General features: G+C 36.5%; 1 protein-coding gene and 1 pseudogene across 2 annotated transcripts in view; one reads left to right on the top strand and one right to left on the bottom strand.

Moving 5' to 3' along the window:
- NDC80 (NDC80 kinetochore complex component) overlaps nt 1-19743 on the top strand; it is a 45436-nt gene that overhangs the window by 10161 nt on the left and 15532 nt on the right. For both annotated transcript variants that reach the window (XM_001146732.5, XM_054671728.2), the window contains exons 7-12: nt 3459-3548; nt 6174-6267; nt 7553-7659; nt 8366-8510; nt 13797-14002; nt 17874-18026. In XM_001146732.5, the coding sequence (XP_001146732.1) occupies nt 3459-3548; nt 6174-6267; nt 7553-7659; nt 8366-8510; nt 13797-14002; nt 17874-18026 (795 nt within the window). The remainder of the gene's footprint in view (nt 1-3458; nt 3549-6173; nt 6268-7552; nt 7660-8365; nt 8511-13796; nt 14003-17873; nt 18027-19743) is intronic.
- Nucleotides 12048-13290, bottom strand: LOC100614245 (KATNB1-like protein 1; annotated as a pseudogene).

Here is a 19743-nt window from a genome sequence, read left to right as displayed (position 1 = left end):
ACTCCATCTCAAAAATAAATAAATAAATAATATTTTCCCCACAGTTTTGAACTGTCACCAGTATGTTCTTAATTAAACCTATTTCTCTGCTCTTTTTTTTCTATCCCTGCTTCATGACCATACTAATTCCTGTCACTTTCTAATATATTTTATCTAGAAGATGAACATTCTTACTTCTTTTCACAGTGTTAGCTATTGTCGTATCCTCACTCTCTAAATTATTTTTTCAGATTTTAACAAAATCTTGTGGTTTTGTTATTATTGACATAACATTGAATTCATGATATATAAGGGGAAATTTCCATCCTGTCAATATTTAATCTTGTCATATGAGAAAGTGTTAAATCTCATTTGTTCATCTTTTTTGTTCCTTCAGTAAGATTTTGTTTTTGTTTTTTCATTCTATGGTGGTTTTTTGTTTGTTTGTTTGTTTGTTTTGAAACAGAGTCTTGCTCTGTTGCCCAGGCTGGAATGTAGTGGCATGATCTCAGCTCACTACAATCTCCACCTCCCAGGTTCAAGCAATTCTCATGCCTCAGCCTCCCAAGTAGCTAGGATTACAGGTGCCCACCACCACGCCCAGCTAATTTTTGTATTTTCAGTAGAGACAGCATGTCACCATGTTGGCCAGGCTGATCTTGAACTCCTGACCTAAGGTGATCCACCTGCCTCAGCCTCCCAAAGTGCTGGGATTACAGGTGTGAGCCACCATACCTGGCCATGTAGTTTTCTTAATATCAAACAATATATTTTTTATCAATGCCATGTGTTTTGTTACTATGATGAACAGATTTTCTCTTTTTTTTAATTCTATTTCCATGGTGATTATTACTAAAAGAGTTTTTTGTGTTTACTACCCTTATTGAATTGCTTTATTACGACTACTGTTCTCAGTTGATTTCTATTACTAACCACTGTTTTTAAATTAAATATTTTTCATTGTATCGTTTAGTATGATGTATTCAGTAGAAGATAATGTTTTGCATGTTGAAGTTTATTCACTTTTATCAAGAATGATCTTTGAAGGTTATCCTATGCTTTTGCAGGATGTGTTGAGATTATTCTTGTTATCTTGACCTATTGATCTAATATGTTGATTTCCTAATGACCTCTATTTGTTCATTGTTTATTATTCATTTGTTATGCTCCTAAATTGTTTGTTCATGCTTTGTAAATAAACTTTGATTTCCTATCTCACTATGCCTCCTTGCATAGAACTTGGCACATAATCAGTCCTTATTACAGTGTCTAAGTGATAATAATTTAGCTAAAGTTACTATGTCTTCCCTACTAAGGACCATAAATAGGAGGGTTGCATACACTTCAGGAGCGTCTTGTTAGCCTTTTGGTTAGTGATCAAAGTGGACTTGGACCTGACTTATCCCAGATCCCTCTGTGTCCTTTTCCTCCTCTGATGTTTCACAGTATTAAGAAGTGGTGTTAGAGTGGAAAATGCCACCTTTCGATGAAAACATGATTCAAATCTATACTTTTTATATCTATAATTACAGGTTGAAACTATTTCAACCAGTCTTCCTAGTTCACAATTCTTCAGTCCTTTCAGTAGTCTTTTCTATAGCTCTTGGGGATCTGTATGTCCCTGTGTAAGACTCTCCTTGAATCTTGCAAAGTAGCAAGAGTTTTCATAAGGCCCTTGGCAAGGTGACAGAAACTGTCTTTACCCTGATGACAAGATATAAGATTCTGTTCCTTATCTTGGGTTCTGCCCTACATGTCTTTCAGACTTTATTAAATCTGTGTGTTGGCCGGGCGTGGTAGCTCATACCTGTAATCCCAGCATTTTGGGGGGCCAAGGTGGGTGGATCACCTGAGGTCAGGAGTTCGAGACCAGCCTGGCCAATATAGTGAAACCCCATCTCTACTAAAAATGCAAAAATTAGGCATAGTGACAGGTACCTATAATCCCAGCTACTCAGGAGGCTGAGGCAGGAGAATCGCTTGAACCCAGGAAGCGGAGGTTGCAGTGAGCTGAGATCTCAGCCACTGCACTCCAGCGTGGGCGACAGAGGGAGACTCCGTCTCAAAAAAAAAAAAAAAAAATCTGTCTGCCACCTGAGGCCTTGTCGAAAAAAGACAAGGTAGAAGACCCAGTTGTTAGAGCTCTTCTGCATCCGCCTTAGATAAACAAAGAATCTTCTGAACGCCTTTAGAATAGGAAAGGGGTAGCAGGGCAAACAACTCTAGGCTAAGGACATTGTCTCCCTGAGAAATCCTGTATGCGAAACCCCATTCTTCTTTTATGTACTCCTAATGCATAGTCCTTTTCTTAGAAGTTAGTATTCTTATACTTAGTGTTCATTATACTATTAGATACCTATTGATATCTTGGCCAGGTGCAGTGGCTCATGATGCCTGTTATTCCCTGCACTTTGGGAGGCCAAGGCGGGTGGATCACCTGAGGTCAGGAGTTCGAGACCAGCCTGGCCAACGTGGTGAAACCCCGTCTCTACTGAAAATATAAAAATTAGCCAGGCATGGTGGCTCATGCCTGTAATCCCAGGTACTCCAGAGGGGGAGACAGGAGAATCACCTGAACCCGGGAGGCAGAGGTTGCAGTGAGCTGAGATTGCACCACTGCACTCCATCCTGGGTGACAAAGTGAGACTCCGTCTCAAAAAAAAAAAAAAAATACATATTTATATCTAGATATCTATATATCAAGATAATAGATATTAATAGATATATTTATATCTAGTATATCTGCGTTTATATCTGTATTTTTATATATTCATAGCAACTTCATTTAAATTTTCTATTTTTTTCATGTTTTAAATGTTATATTTTTAAAAGAAGATGTAAAAACAGGCATTCCAAAATGGAATTTCTATGCCTTAAAAACCTTTAACTATTTTCCTTTTGGCTTGTCAATTTTAACCATCTGAATGTTTTGCTGTAATTTATGTTATCACTTGCAATTTAAACTATTGTATTTCTAAAGATTTTCTATTGTAAAATTTCATCTAAAGTTCATATTGTACATACTGAAGGAGTTACTCGATTAACATTTGAGCACCAAAATTGAGCTCAAAGAGAAAAATTATTATTGGCTCACCTTTTATGTGGCAATTCTGTTTTGGATTCTTAGTTAAAGTTGCATTAAAATGTGTATATTTGCGCTCACTGGGTTAATAACAGCATAAAGGTCAACATTTTTCTCTGTAGAACAGAAGTAAATATAGAGTCCATCCTTTCTAGATCCTGAAGAGTTTAGTTACTAAACAAAAGGGTTTTGAAATTATCGAAAGGATACCTGCAAATTGTTTTATTCGAAAGAAAGTCAAAAGTGTTAATGTTCAATATAATAACCTATCAAAAGAGACTTTTAGTTACACAATAATGTAAATGCTTCTAAAATTGACACTGAAAACAGAATTTGCCAAAAAATGAAAGTTGCGTTTTTCAAATCAACTTGCTTTTCTTGCTTGTGTACTAATTAGATACATACTGCCATGAAAGAAAGCTCACCTTTATTTGATGATGGGCAGCCTTGGGGAGAAGAAACTGAAGATGGAATTATGCATAATAAGGTACCATGTATTATCATAAACTGTAATAATGAATTGCCTTGATATTATTGTGTCACTATTGGATTTAATACAGATGCCCCTCGACTTATGATAGAGTAATAAACCGACTATAAGGTGAAAATATCATGTCAAAAATGCATTTAATACACTTAACCTGCCAAACGTCATAGCTTGGCCTAGCCTACCTTAAACATTCTCAGAACAATTAAACTAGCTTACAGTTGGGCAAAATTAATCTAACACAAAGCATATTTTATAATAAAGTATTGAATAGCTCTTGTAATTTATTGAATACTATACTAACAGTGAAAAACAAAAAGGTTGTATGGATACTTGAAGGATGGTTTCTACTCCATTGCTTTTGCACCATCAGAAAGCTGAAAAATCTGAAGTCAAACCATTGTTAAGTCAGGGATTGTCTGTATTTTCTTCTGTAGAGTTGTCTTTTTGCTTCCTGAAAACATTCTAAATTTGTTTTTTTTAATATTAATGGATCTGTTTGAATCACATTATAATTTCTTAAAAATAACTAGGCACAAAAATTTGAAAATTTTAACTAAGTAAAAATGGAAGGGGATTGGAATTAAATCATAACATGTTATATGTTATAGACGTAATGTTTCTTTTCCTCCTTTATGTCGTGGAATGAAGATATCAGTATTGGCAACATTATTTTAATGTAATTCTTTGTCAACACAAGACATAATAGGTTAAGTCTTAAGATATTGCACGTGGATAGGTTGTTTATTTTGTTTTGACCTTTTTCATTAGACATATTGCCACTTAGCTCAGAGTCGCCACTTCCAAAAGTGGTTGAGATAAAGGAAACATTAAGATTATACATTAATACTTCCTAGCATACATAAAAAACTAGTCATCACATGGGCCACTTAGAAGAAAAACTATTCTCTGTTCTAATTCTAACCTTCATTCTTTGAAACTTTTGTCACAAAAGAAAAGTGGAAATAATTTCAGTCCTATCTTTTATGACTGCCTGGGATGTAGTTCAAAGATACATCAACTGACTAGTGTTGGCATCATTGCCTTTTTCTTTTTAACAAAAAATAAACATGCGCCTTTACTACTTCAACAATGATCCCAGTTGGAAAGGCTCCTAGAAAACCTTTGATCCCACCTTTGAGAAAATTATCCTCCCACATTGCAATATGTATATCGGGCTGCCTCTAATTACCCCTCAGTTTTCACCCAAGTACATTACAACATCTATTAAGTATTAAATGTCTTGCCAGACACAGTGGCTCACACCTGTAATTCTAGCACTTTGGGAGGCCGAGGTGGGCAGATTGCTTGAGCTCCAGAGTTCAAGACCAGCCTAAGCAACATGGCGAAACCCCATCTCTGCAAAAAGTACAAAAATTAGCTGGGTGTGGTGGTGCGTGCCTGTGGTCCCAGCTACTTGGGAGGCTGAGGCTGCAGGATCACTTGAGCCCAGGAGGTCAAGGCTACAGTGAGCCAAGATCATGTCACTGTACTGCAGCCTGAGTGACAAAGTGAGACCCTATCTCAAAAAAAAAGTGTTAAATGTCTTGACATCCATCCTAAAGGTTAAAAAATTATTCTTGCTCTCTGAGCTATTATAGCTATTATTTCAAATGACAATATATAGAGAAGCACATGGGAAACTATAAAGTACTCTTTGTAATTAAAGAAAGTTGTCAGAGTATCTGGCTCCACAAGATTCCGATACTCAGCTTTGTGAGTCCACAAACTCGATATTTTTAAACCTATAAGATCAAAATTGACCAAGCTTAAGGAAACTGATTCAGTCTTAACCAAATTCACAGCAACTGATCTGAAGGAGAATGAAAATGTATTAATTAACCATCAGTGATACACCTTTCCAGTTACAGGAATACTCAGACTGCCTGTTCAGGGTACTCACTTCAAGGTCACCTTAATAAGCAATGAATTAGCACAAAGGGAATTGGTTTGTCTTGAGGGATATTTACTTCATCTAAGGTATGGAAAATTCTGATCATCCATTCTTGCCTTCTCATAAAGTCTACATTCTCAGTGACCAAAACATCTCATGAATGCAAAATATAGTGTTATTTTCTCTTGGATAAATGTTAAGAATTCTAGTATTGTACTGTTTAGATTGCTACTCATCATGCAATTCATTTTTTAGCCTGAAGTTACAATGTAATTGTAGCCTTCATTAATTACATTTGGGTTTTTACAATTAGACCTTATCAATTCAATTGGACTTAGATGATCAGCAGTTTATTTAAATTTTTCATCAGGTGCTTTATTCCTAAAGATGATTAAGTTTGTGCATTTTATGTTGAATTACATTTATTAATAAGCTTCCCTGTTTGTTTGACCTTCTCAAAATTCTGAAGGTATGGCTGTTTTTAAATATTGCCTTTATCCAAATTTAAGTGTTATTTTATCCTCATTATTCATATTTAGAAGTAGCAGACTAAATAAGTCCATATAGCATAATTATATAGCCTAGGTTTTTGTCTCTTATTTATAGGTTCATCTGACTACTTAGTATTTCTGACTATTTTTTAAATTCAAATATAAATTTCCATCTAGAAAAGTGAAACAGACCAAATAGAGAATCATGACTTTGTTTCTAAAATCTGCTTAACCCCATAGTTGTTTTTGGACTACACCATAAAATGCTATGAGAGTTTTATGAGTGGTGCCGACAGCTTTGATGAGATGAATGCAGAGCTGCAGTCAAAACTGAGTAAGTGTTCTCGTTCTTAGGGTGCTTGCTTTTGGTCATTTCACTCTGCTCATGGAGTGGTAATTTATTTACCATATCCAGTGTTCATATGAGCTACTTACTTTAAATGTATCTGGATGCCTACTGATTTTTATCTTTGTGGTTTCTTTGGTGGAGAGAAGTTAAACAAAAAGAATACTAGTGTTGGAGCCAGACCTGAGGTATAACCTCTTACTGTCTGTGGCGCCTTAATAAAATACTTGACCTCCTGACAAAGTGTAGCAGCAGTAGATGACAGTATAATAAAGTCATAATATACCAAACATGCTACCAGAAGCATAGACAATAATTAGCAAATGCTATTCCTCTTGGGGGATAATATCCCTATGTTGTCCTTGCTTACTATTTGAGAAATTAAAGCACCAATTAGTCAAAAGACCTAAGGTCTCTTTCAAAATTTGTGGCAAAAAGTTAACAAGACATTATACTTCCAAATATGTAAGGAAAATCTTTTTTTTTTTTTTTACTCATTTACAACCTAGTGACATACAGTATTTACTAGATAACTCTAAAACATTCCAGAGGTATTATTTTACATTTTCATTCTTTCTATTGAAATAGTCTTGTATATAAAATGCCAAAATGGAAGGTAAAATAGATAAATGGAGGTGAAGCTATTCCTCCAAAGACAGTGGAATCAATCACTTTGCCAGTATTATCACAAAAGCTGAAAGCATTCCCTTATAGTCCCCTGGGATTGTATCTTCCTGAAGAGTAACCAGGACAATTTCAGCTTGTTCACATGGGAAAGGGAGCAAAATAAATGGCTTTGTTTTAAGAGAGGAAAATATAGAGTGATCTAAGCATTTAATGAGTAATTTGATATTTCTGTATATAATTAACCAAGCATAAAAACTGCATTCATTTATTCAAATAAATGTTTTTTGTATACCTACTATGTGCCAGCCACCATTTAGGCACTGAGGATACAGTAATGAATAGGATAAAAACCTCTGCCTTTATGAGCTTACATTTTAGTAGACAGAAAGAGGAAAATAATGAAATGAGCAACTTTAAGTCAAATGGTGATAAGCGCTTTGGAGAAAAATCAAGCAGGACAAGGAGAGTCGAAGTACGGTGGAGTAATGGAAAGGGTTTGCTGTTTTACAAGGATGGGATGTACTTCACTAATAGTGTTTTGGGCAGAGACCAGAAGGAAGTGAGGGAGGGAGTAATGGTGAAAACTTGGGAAAGAATGTTCTAGGCGGATTTGAGGTCTTAAAAAGCTTTTGGATTTTGTCTCCAGAGGATTTATTTAATGTGGATGCTTTTAAGCTGGAATCATTAGAAGCAAAAAACAGAGCGTTGAATGAACAGATTGCAAGATTGGAACAAGAAAGAGAAAAAGAACCGGTTAGTAAACATGTTTACACACTTACTTGAGAGCTCTTTTAGACTTTTGGGTGTCCTTGGATATTAGCTGTCTTTATCAAAATTTTAAAAAATAGATTAACAAATTAAGCTTCTTAAAAGTTAAATTTTCACCTAGAAACTCCCAATGAAAACATGTTTGGTATCTGTGGAGCCTTGTTTTCCCTTGCGGTCTATCAGTCTTAGACTAATGGTGCTCTGAATATGATGAAAGATTCTTACCTACTTACAGAAGATCAAAAGTACTTTTGAACAAAGGCCCCGTGTTGTATACCTCTAGGGACCATTAGTCACAAGAAGCCTTGAGTTTTGGAGGTAGTGCAAAAGGAATGGTTAATAAATGGGTTTATATAGTATATTGTATCCTGAGTTTTCTAAAAGGTAAATATTAATATCCAGATATCTAACTTTATTTTCTGCATTATTAGTGAAGCACTCAAACTGTTGTTGTAAAATACCAGATTTTAAATATCTGTGCTTTTTCAACCCTAGCAATTGTGGGGTTTTTTTTTTCTATTTCAAACTGACAGTGTAGTCCCCTTTTAGTTCTTTTGACTTCCTCTAAAAATGAAAGGAAAACTCAAATCTACCTTTCTCTAAAATAAATTTAAATAATATTGCTTTACTTTAAAATAAAATATGGAATGGTTATTAAGAATAACTAAAGTTATGTTCTTTTCTCTTAAAGAATCGTCTAGAGTCGTTGAGAAAACTGAAGGCTTCCTTACAAGGAGATGTTCAAAAGTATCAGGCATACATGAGCAATTTGGAGTCTCATTCAGCCATTCTTGACCAGAAATTAAATGGTCTCAATGAGGAAATTGCTAGAGTAGGTAAGCAGAGCTAATGCTAAAAGACTGGGATGCAAACCTGTGTGGGATTTGTCACATGTAAAAACAGCTTTGTTATCTATATCTTTTGTTGTTCTGTGGTACATGCTTAGAGCAGGCTACCAAGTTTTCAGTGTGTTTCGTATTTGTTTCCTAAGGCTGCTGTCACAAATGACCACAAGTTTGGATGGCTTAAAACAACAGAAATGTATTATCGCACAGTTCTAGAGGCTGTTCCAGCAGATCTGCATCCCTCCAAGGACTCAGGGAGGATCTATTCCTTGCCTCTTGCAGCTTTTAGTGGCTGGCAGCATTACTGGGCTATGTTCACATCACTCCGATCTCTGCCTCCATCTTCACATTGCCTTCTCCTCTGTGTTTGTACTCTACTACCTGTGTGAAATATCTCCCTCTGCCTCTATCTTATAAGGACATTTGAGATGAGATTTAGGGCCCACCTGGATAATAATACAGGGCTATCTCTTCATCTCAAGATACTTAATCACATCTGCAAAGACCCTTTTCCCAAATAAGGTAATTTCACAGTTTCCAGAGATAGAACTTTATATATTTAGGTGGCCATTGTTCAACCTACTACTCCTTACATGTTTTCAAGCATTTGGCTTTTTGAAGCCAAGAAGGACCCAACCTAAGAAAACATGCTGCCTGAATATAGAAATATATAAAAATTCTATACAAATATATACTGTATTCCACTTTGTAATTAATAAGCCAGATAAACCAGATTCTTTTGTTTTTTTTTTTGAGATGAAGTCTTGCTATTTTGCCCAGGCCAGTCTCGAACTCCTGGGTTCAAATAATCCTCCCACTTCAGCCTCCCACATAGCTGGGACTATAATAGGTGGGCTCCACCATGCTTGGCTCTAATAAGCCAGATTCTTGATCTCTGCCTGCCTCAGTCGGCTATAACTGGCTATCCTCCATCACTACCGCCTAAGCAGCTCAGCAGCTGAAACTGATTGAAAATCAAAATTAAAGCTGCAAGTACTACAGTTCTCGGGGAAAAGAGCAACCAAAGAAAGCTCTTTTATGTCTTATGTCTTATAAGCTTACTTTCATAAACACAGCAATCTTAATCATAAAATTCTGTAAAGCACTATGGCACATGCAATTGCTTGATTCTTCTGCAGTGCCTGAAGGAGAGTAAAGAAAGGTATCTACAAGTCACAGAGCCTCTGGGCTGTACTTTTAAAAATAAATTTATTGACAACTATACTATTTTCCCAGGACTTTACCTACTTCTGTTTGTTTCTTTTGGGATTTTGCTGGCTGTGTCTGTCCCACGTGGGAGTTGTATACATGGCCCTTAGGATATTTGATTTAACTCTTAGTCTATGGAGTATTGATTGTCAACTCAAGACTAGTAATTACCAGGGTTATTTGCTGAATCTGTTTTTTTTTTTCCAAATAACTCTGATTTTTATATATATATATATATATATATATATATATATATATATATATATATTGGATTTGCTCTAAACCAACTCTTTAAATATATTAACTACTTTACACTTGGCCCCTAATCAATGTCCTTTGTTTATTCTCCATGATGACAAAGAAGCTTGGACTAAATTATTATTATAACAATTTTTATAATGCAATTAATCAATACTTTTTTTTTTTTTTTTTGAGATGTAGTCTTGCTGTGTCACCCAGGCTGGAGTGCAGTGGCACCATCTCTGCTCACTGCAACCTCCGCCTCCCGGGTTCAAATAATTCTTCTGCCTCAGCCTCCTGAGTAGCTGGGATTACAGGTGCGCGCCACCATGCCCGGCTACTTTTTTGTATTTTTAGTAGAGATGGGGTTTCACCATGCTGGCCAGGCTGGTCTCAAACTCCTGACCTCGTGATCCACCTACCTCGGCCTCCCAAAGTGCTGGGATTGCAGGCATGAGCCACAGCACCCGGCCTTTAATCAATACTTTCTAATACTAATACTTTATCTTTCTTGTCAGCGTATGATCAAGAGAATTGTCATACATCCTTCTTGTTCTTGGAGAACTTTTTCTGATAGCTGCAAACTCAGTAGGTGAGAGAGAAATACTTAATCATTTGCCATTCCAGAGTGATTTAGTTTGAGACATTAATTTTATAACTGTTAATCTAAGATGTTTTTATTCTATGAGTGTTTGAACTTTCTTGATTATGTAAAGCCATTCATGGCATGAGTGGATGAGACATATTTAAATTTTATTTTGTTTTTGTTTTATTTTGTTTTTTTTTTTTTTTTGAGAGACAGAGTGTCACTCTGTTGCCCAGGCTGGGGTAGAGTGGCTCAATCTTGGCTCACTGCAACCCCCGCCTCCTGGGTTCAAGCAAGTCTCCTCCCTCAGTTTCCCAAGTAGCTGGGACTACAGGCATGCACCACCATGCCCAGCTAATTTTCATTTTTTTTTTAGTAGAGACAGGGTTTCACTATATGTTGGCCAAGCTGGTCTCAAACTCCTGACCTCAGGTGATCCACCTGCCTCAGCCTCCCAAAGGGCTGGGGTTACAGGCATGAGCCACCACGCCCAGCCATAAATTTTATAGATATTATATGTTGTGGATTTTTTGTGCAGATGCCTGTGATAAATGCATAAAGTTTTACTTTATCTAACCATGAATTTGCTTTAAGTTCACTGTGTTGCAAATAGGTTGTAACAAACCAAGATACCAAAATACCAATCCTCTCCACCCTTAGGATGACTCTCTTGACCCCTTAGTCATCCTCATCCTTTCGTCCCAGCCTGCTATAAAAATGCTAATCATGTTCTATATAGGCCATGAGTCACAGAAGGTTGGAAAACACTATTGGTAAACAGAGAAAGCAAAAACCTGACCAGTTTGGTATGGTTATCACTGAAAATGTCAGTAAAATATGAATAAACTCTGGTGTGTGTGTGTGTGTGTGTGTGTGTGTGTGTGTGTGTGTTTTTGAGTCGGAATCTTACTCTGTCACCCAGCCTGGAGTGCAATGGCACGATCTCAGTTCACTGCAACTTCTGTCTCCTGGGTTCAAGCGATTTTCCTGCCTCAGCCTCCCGAGTAGCTGGGACCACAGATGTGTGCCACCACGCCTGGCTAATTTTGTATTTTTAGTAGAGACAGGGTTTCACCATGTTGACCAGACTGGTCTCGAACTCCTGACCTCAGGTGATCCACCGGCCTCGGCCATAATAAGTCTTATTTCATTTTTTCACATAGTATAAATTATATTCTTATGCAGGACTGCGTTAAGATCCAGTAGTTCTTAAACAATGTTACCAAATAACCACATATCCCAAAGGCAGACAGTCTTCACAGTGTACTTTTACTTCATTGAAGTTGAAGCTGTTCCTTTACAATATTTTTTCACTTCAATGTGAAGTAGACTGTTAAGATTTCATTAGGGGTTTAATTATGTGTCCTTTTAAAGAAAAAATGGTTTTGACAATTCTTCCACAATTCACAGTTCTCAGACAATAACTTTTTTTGTAAATCATATAGTCCAACTATGTTTTGAATAACCAGATGCTCTTTAGTAGATGAAATCTCTCAATGCAACTGTAATAAATAAGCATCTGTATCCTGATTCTTATTTATGGCATCTCATCATATACCAGTATATCCTGGAACCAAAGTAAGATGATTTTACTGTGGATTTCCTACAATCCACTTATTTGTTTTAAAACAGAATATTTCCGTCATTTATAATTTCTGTTTGGATGATAATTCTGACCACCACCTTTTTATGACTGCTTGAAGCTAGTTTATTTTATTTTATTTTACTTTATTTTATTTTCCCAAGACAGAGTCTCACTCTGTCTCCCAGGCTGGCGTGCAGTGGTGCGATCTCGGCTCACAGCAGCCTCCGCCTCCCAGATTCAAGTGATTCACGTGCCTCAGCCACCCGAGTAGCTGGGATTACAGGCATGCGCCACCACGCCCAGCTAATTTAGTAGAGACAGGGTTTCGCCATGTTGGCCAGGCTGGTCTCGAACTCCTGACCTCAGGTGATCCGCCTGCCTCAGGGCTTCCCAAAGCACTGGGATTACAGGCGTGAGCCACCGCACCTGGCCATTGAAGCCAATTTAATCAACTATTACATACTCTTCAAATTTGCTTTAAAGCAGTCACTTTACTAGAAGTAACAAGTGTACTGGCTTTCTTCTGTAAACTGTTGGTAACCACAAGAAGACAATCTACCACAGCTCCAAGCTCTTCTATCCTCACCAAATAAGCTACAAGTTCACTTATACTTCTCTTAAAAGTTAAAGCTACGTTCAATGAGCTTTTTCAGAAAAAAATCAACAGTTTTCCTGCTGAACAAAATTTTGGCCATTGTTTCATGATCCTGAGAAACCTTAGAAAAAAACCCACTATACTGTGATGATGGGTTTTCTGTTTGGGAAGGACCAGAATCACTGGAATTAACCAAATATGTGTGACTCAACTGTCATGGCTTAATTTTTCAGGCAGGTAGCCTGCACAAGTCAGTTCATTTTCTTATTTGCTGTGGCACAATCCCCACTTCTAGGCAACTGTTTTTTCTGTAACAAGAATTTAGAAAGGGATGATTAACTTTCTGAAATAGACTGCCTTATGTGGTTTAATCTGGGCTTTTCACACCTTGTCCAACTGTTCTGTTTATGTAAGCAGCCAACTGTTTTGGAGACTTCTTAACCTTCTTCATGTTTTATTAGTGAAATTAGAGATCCTTTTTCTAGGAAGGTCAATGGAGTGATCCTCGATATTACAAAAGTTCCATTTTTTTCACATTGTGAGTTTCAAATGTCATATTCTCTTAAATATTGGCACCTTGGGGTATCATGGAGCCTCAGCCTAGAATGTCCCTTTGTCCCCATGCAGGGCCATTCAAATGTGGATGCATGCATGAACCCAGGATTCTTAATGGCAGTCATTATTTATGAAGCCACATTTTTTTTTCATGTAGTACTTTTTGAAAACCATTGCAAGCTAATAGGGAAATAAGTTTCTTAACATAAAACTTATTTGTCCTATCTTCCAGAATGTTATAAACAAAGTAAGATCAAAAGAATTATCTCAAAAAATGAGAATATACATATATAGTATATATATGACTTTGAAATTTATATATATATATATGAGACTTGGAAATTTTTATATATATAAACTATAAAAACATATATATAATATATATAATATATATACACACATATATATGACTTGGAAATTTAGATATCTTAGCTCTATTACATGATGGCATCTGTTTCTTTGTAGGAATTGAAGATACATTAAAAATTTGGTTTTTTTCCAACACAGAACTAGAATATGAAACAATAAAACAGGAGAACACTCGACTACAGAATATCATTGACAACCAGAAGTACTCAGTTGCAGACATTGAGCGAATAAATCATGAAAGAAATGAATTGCAGCAGACTATTAATAAATTAACCAAGGACCTGGAAGCTGAACAACAGAAGTTGTGGAATGAGGAGTTAAAATATGCCAGAGGCAAAGAAGCGGTATGTCATACCATTTCCAGAGTGGCAACTCATCATAGCTGACCTTTCTAAAGGTCTGTCCCAATTAAGAAGAAGTCAGTGGGTAGAGTAAATTGGCTTAAGAGGTAAAACATTAGCATTGACATTTTAATGAAACACTCATCCCTTAATGTCAATTCAGTAACATCCCAATTTCTCTCAAATTTAAGATAAGTTATATTTCATAACCCAATGAAAAAGTAAACAAAAAAGTCTCTAAAACTATGAAAATAATGTTCATAGGTCCCACTCCTTTTACTCTGTAGAAGAGGAAATGAGTCCTTCATTCACCTATTCACTACTTAAACATTAAGATTGAACATCTGCTGTGTGTCACTTATGCTAGGCATAGAGGAAATAAAGATAAAACATTGGCTTTCCCCTCAAAAACTTCCAACTGAGTTTGCATTTACTCCCATGAAATGAGACCTCTAATAAATGTTTGGTGTACAGGGTACTGAGGAAACATATAGTATACCTAGCCCAAATTTAGTGTACATGGTGTGGGGAGATGGCTGAGAGGTTTTTAGAAGAGAATTTCTTAAAGAGGGAACAACTGAACTGAATTGGGAAGTATAGGGAAGGGTTAGCATGGCACAGGTAGGGGATTTGCCAAAGAATTATGTATAGGAAAGTTCAGAGATAAAACAGTCTGATGTGTAAGTTTTTCATATAGCTATAGCTTAATAGCAAGTGGGACCCTCAGAAATAACGCCGCATATCTACAACTATCTGATCTTTGACAAACCTGAGAAAAACAAGCAATGGGGAAAGGATTCCCTATTTAATAAATGGTGCTGGGAAAACTGGCTAGCCATATGTAGAAAGCTGATACTGGATCCCTTCCTTACACCTTATACAAAAATTAATTCAAGATGGATTAAAGACTTAAACATTAGACCTAAAACCATAAAACCCCTAGAAGAAAACCTAGGTATTACCATTCAGGACATAGGCATGGGCAAGGACTTCATGTCTAAAACACCAAAAGCAATGGCAACAAAAGACAAAATTGACAAATGGGATCTAATTAAACTAAAGAGCTTCTGCACAGCAAAAGAAACTACCATCAGAGTGAACAGGCAGCCTACAAAATGGGAGAAAATTTTCGCAACCTACTCATCTGACAAAGGGCTAATATCCAGAATCTACAATGAACTCAAACAAATTTACAAGAAAAAAACAAACAACCCCATCAAAAAGTGGGCGAAGGACATGAACAGACACTTCTCAAAAGAAGACATTTATGCAGCCAAAAAACACATGAAAAAATGCTCACCATCACTGGCCATCAGAGAAATGCAAATCAAAACCACAATGAGATACCATCTCACACCAGTTAGAATGACAATCATTAAAAAGTCAGGAAACAACAGGTGCTGGAGAGGATGTGGAGAAATAGGAACACTTTGACACTGTTGGTGGGACTGTAAACTAGTTCAACCATTGTGGAAGTCAGTGTGGCGATTCCTCAGGGATCTAGAACTAGAAATACCATTTGACCCAGCCATCCCATTACTGGGTATATACCCAAAGGATTATAAATCATGCTGCTATAAAGACCCATGCACACGTATGTTTATTGCTGCACTATTCACAATAGCAAAGACTTGGAACCAACCCAAATGTCCAACAATGATAGACTGGATTAAGAAAATGTGGCACATATGCACCATGGAATACTATGCAGCCTTAAAAAATGATGAGTTCATGTCCTTTGTAGGGACATGGATGAAATTGGAAATCATCATTCTCAGTAAACTATTGCAAGGACAAAAAACCAAACACCACATATTCTCACTCATAGGTGGGAATTGAACAATGAGAACACATGGACACAGGAAGGGGAACATCACACTCTGGGGACTGTTGTGGGGTGGGGGAGAGGGGAGGGATAGCATTAGGAGATATACCTAATGCTAAATGACGAGTTAATGGGTGCAGCACACCAGCATGGCACATGTATGCATATGTAACTAACCTGCACATTGTGCACATGTACCCTAAAACTTAAAGTATAATAATAATAAAAAATAAATAAGTAAATAAAATAAATAGCAAGTGGGACAGAGCAAGAGATGAGACTCAAGAGATAAGCATAGACCAGAGGATGAAGACTCTTTTCTTGTTTAAAAGTTTGGACTTTATCCAGAAAGCCCTAGGAAGGCCCTAAAATTTTTAAACAGGTGTGGTTACATCTCAGAAAGATCTTATTTCTGATAAGGTGAAAATCTGTGGCAGCAATCTAATAAGAAATTACTATCATTCTCTAAAAGATAGTAAGGATTCGGTCCGGGTGCAGTGGCACACGCCTGTAATCCCAGCACTTTGGGAGGCCAAGGCAGGTGGATCATCAGAAGTTATGACTTCGAGACCAGCCTGGCCAACATGGTGAAACCCCGTCTTTACTAAAAATACAAAAAGAAGCCAGGTGTGGTGGCACCTGCCTGTAATCCCAGCTACTTGGGAGGCTGAGGCAGGAGAATCGCTTGAACCCGGAGGCGGAAGTTGCAGTGAGCCAAGATCGCACTATTGCACTCCAGCCTGGGCAAAAATAGCAAAACTCTGTCTAAAAAAAATAAAGTTAAAGACAGTAAGGATTCAAAGAAGTAGGTAGATTCTGACAACTTAGAGGTAAAGCGAATGAAACTTGATGAAAGAGGGAAGAAGTGGTTGCCCTGTCTGGCTTGGGTAATTGGGCAGGTGCCACTCACTCAGAGAGAGAAGAGAAGGAAGAAGTTGTGAGACAGGAATGGGGATGGATGTGTTATATCCACGTCCAAGTGAAAATAGGTAATAGGCTGTTATATATATGGGTCTGGACCTCGGCATGAGAGAAGCCAATTATTCAACTTAATTACAATGTTATGGGTAATACATTACCAATTTAGCCAACATTTAATGTATAAGTAATAAGCCCAAAATTTAATGTATAAGTGATATTGCTTTTGAGATCTAATGCATTTTTGGAAATTGCAAATTGGTTAAGCAAGTTCCAACGTGTGCTCTTACCATTGCATTCCTTCACTCAAATTGATTTTTATGGTTGGGTAATAACAATGAGAAACGAAGTATGCGTTTAATGGAGGAAGCAGATTAAAAACAAGTTGCCTAGACTCTGCAAATTCATTTATTCAATCTAATATTAAGTATCTACTGTATGCCAAGCACTGTTCTAGGTGCTGAGGATAGAGCTGTTTTCATGGAACTTATATTCAGGAAGTGGAGATGAACAAATATATGTCAGGTAGTGATGATGGCTATGAAGAAAAATAAAACAAAATAAGCATTTAGAAGAATTAGGGGGCTATATTAGGGGAAAGCCTTTCTGATGACCTTATTTGAACAGAGCCCTGAAGGAAGAAGGAAGGAGAGCAGGAAATGTGAAATATATTACTAAAATATTTTTATCAATAGTTAAAATAACATTTTCAGACACAAATGATTATATTCTACTTATTTTGGATACATGAAATGTTTTAATTTGTACATTGACAAAACTAAGATTGGTTTGTTTTACATGTTTCATAATTTCTTTATCTGGCACTTCAAAAAGTAAATTTTAGTTAATACCTAAATATGGACTCTTATTCCAAGCTGTCAGATAAATGGAAGATAGTAGTACATTACACACCAACTGATAGTCTTAATTATTCTGTAAATTTAAGTGTTACTAAAACCTTATCTTCTTTGTATATTTTTAAACTGCTACTCTTACTGCTAAAGATTACTGAATCAGTAAACTACTAAAAATAGGTGTGATATGTTTTGTATAAAATTGCAGAAATGTCAATTGAAAAAAACATATGGAATGGGGCTGCTTTAACATTTCTTATGTGTTCTGTTGTTACAGATTGAAACACAATTAGCAGAGTATCACAAATTGGCTAGAAAATTAAAACTTATTCCTAAAGGTGCTGAGAATTCCAAAGGTTATGACTTTGAAATTAAGTTTAATCCCGAGGCTGGTGCCAACTGCCTTGTCAAATACAGGGCTCAAGTTTATGTAAGTAATCATGACTACTTTTAAGATTTTTTAATTCTATGATTGGTATCTCTAAGAGTTTGAACTTTGGCATGTTCATAACCCAGTACTAAACAAAGGAATAAAACGCTGAAACTGTATCTTCTTTCTTCTTGGTCGTAGAAATCTTCTACTATCCAGTAAAAAAAATTGATTACATATAAAATAGATGCCAGTACTATAAAGACAAAGAGGGCCTAACCCTTACTGTCAAGTTGCTAATGATCCCCCCAGAGGAGAAAGACATAAATAAATGCTATATATGTGCTTAATTAGAAGTCTTTACAAGTTATAGTGAAAAGATCAGTTCTTCCCATGTAGCAAAAAAGACTCTGGAGATGGTAACCGTGGAATGAAATCTTGAAAGATGAGACATATATGGGAAGGGTCTGTAGAAAGAATTCCAGGCACAAGGGCACACATGAAGGCATAAAATGTATTAGAGTACTAAGAACACTGGTAATTAACAAGGAGAAATTGGTGCCTAATTTTAAAATATGGCCAAGGAAGTAATTTTGGGAAAAAAATTTTTAAATAGCTCTATTGTAACTTGTCAGTTATTTATAGATTTTAGTATTTGAGTTACCCCTAAAAATGCCAATTTTCAAAATACTTCAGTTTTGAATAGGAGAATGTTTATTAAAGTCAAAAGCTATACATTTTTCCCTTGAGAATTATTCATTTAACAAGTATTTATTGAGTGCATAGTGTGTTCCAGACCAGCTACGTGTTAGAGATAAAATATCAAGAAACATACGTCCCTACTTTACCAGAGATAACAGTTTGTGAGTGGACAGACATTGATTAAATCAAGCTATAGTCATTTTCAATAGAAAAAATACATCCAGTAAACATTTAGTCTATTACTAATCTATCTATAGATAGGCAGGCAGAGTTTGCTCACCACTGTTTTGAGTAGTTTGACATGGCTGGTGCAAGAAAATAATTATATGAATCACATTCTTGTAGAAAAGATTACACAATGCAAAAAGAAGAATGAATATGCTCAAGGAGAAATTTTGATTTCATCTCTAGAAATAGTTTTACATAATAATAGAACAATAAAATAGAATCAATAAGGTACAAAGCCAAGTGTTATAAGTAGTACTTGGTGAAAAGTTCTTTAAGAGATTTGAGAGGCCGGGCAAGGTGGCTCAGGCCTGTAATCCCAGCACTTTGGGAGGCCTAAGTGGGCAGATCACGAGGTCAGGAGTTCGAGAGCAGCCTGGCCAATATGGTGAAACCCCATCTCTACTAAAAATACAAAAACTAGCCGGGCATGGTGGTGCACACCTGTAGTCCCAGCTACTCGGGAGGCTGAGGCAGAGGAATCGCTTGAACCCGGAGGCAGAGGTTGCAGTGAGCCTGGATCGTGCCACTGCACTCCAGCCTGGGCAACAGAGTGAGATTCCATCTCAAAAAAAAAAAAAAACAGAGAGAGAGAGAGAGAGATTGAAGAGGCCATTGCATCTTTTGCAAGGAGCAGGCCAAAATTAAAACTCAGCAATAACTTCAAAAGACCTACTTAAAACATAATGGCATATGGGATTTTATTTCAGCATAATGAAATGTTTTGGAACTGGAGGTGATGGTTACTGTATTAAATGCCACTGAATTACACACTATAATTTTATGTTAAACTTTATGTTGATTTTTATGTTGTATGTTTAATTTTATGTTAACGTCATTTTAACCTAAG

Source organism: Pan troglodytes, chromosome 17, assembly GCF_028858775.2.
Source record: "Pan troglodytes isolate AG18354 chromosome 17, NHGRI_mPanTro3-v2.0_pri, whole genome shotgun sequence".
Taxonomy (NCBI): Eukaryota; Metazoa; Chordata; class Mammalia; order Primates; family Hominidae; genus Pan; species Pan troglodytes.
This window is presented reverse-complemented; position numbering and strand designations above follow the sequence as displayed.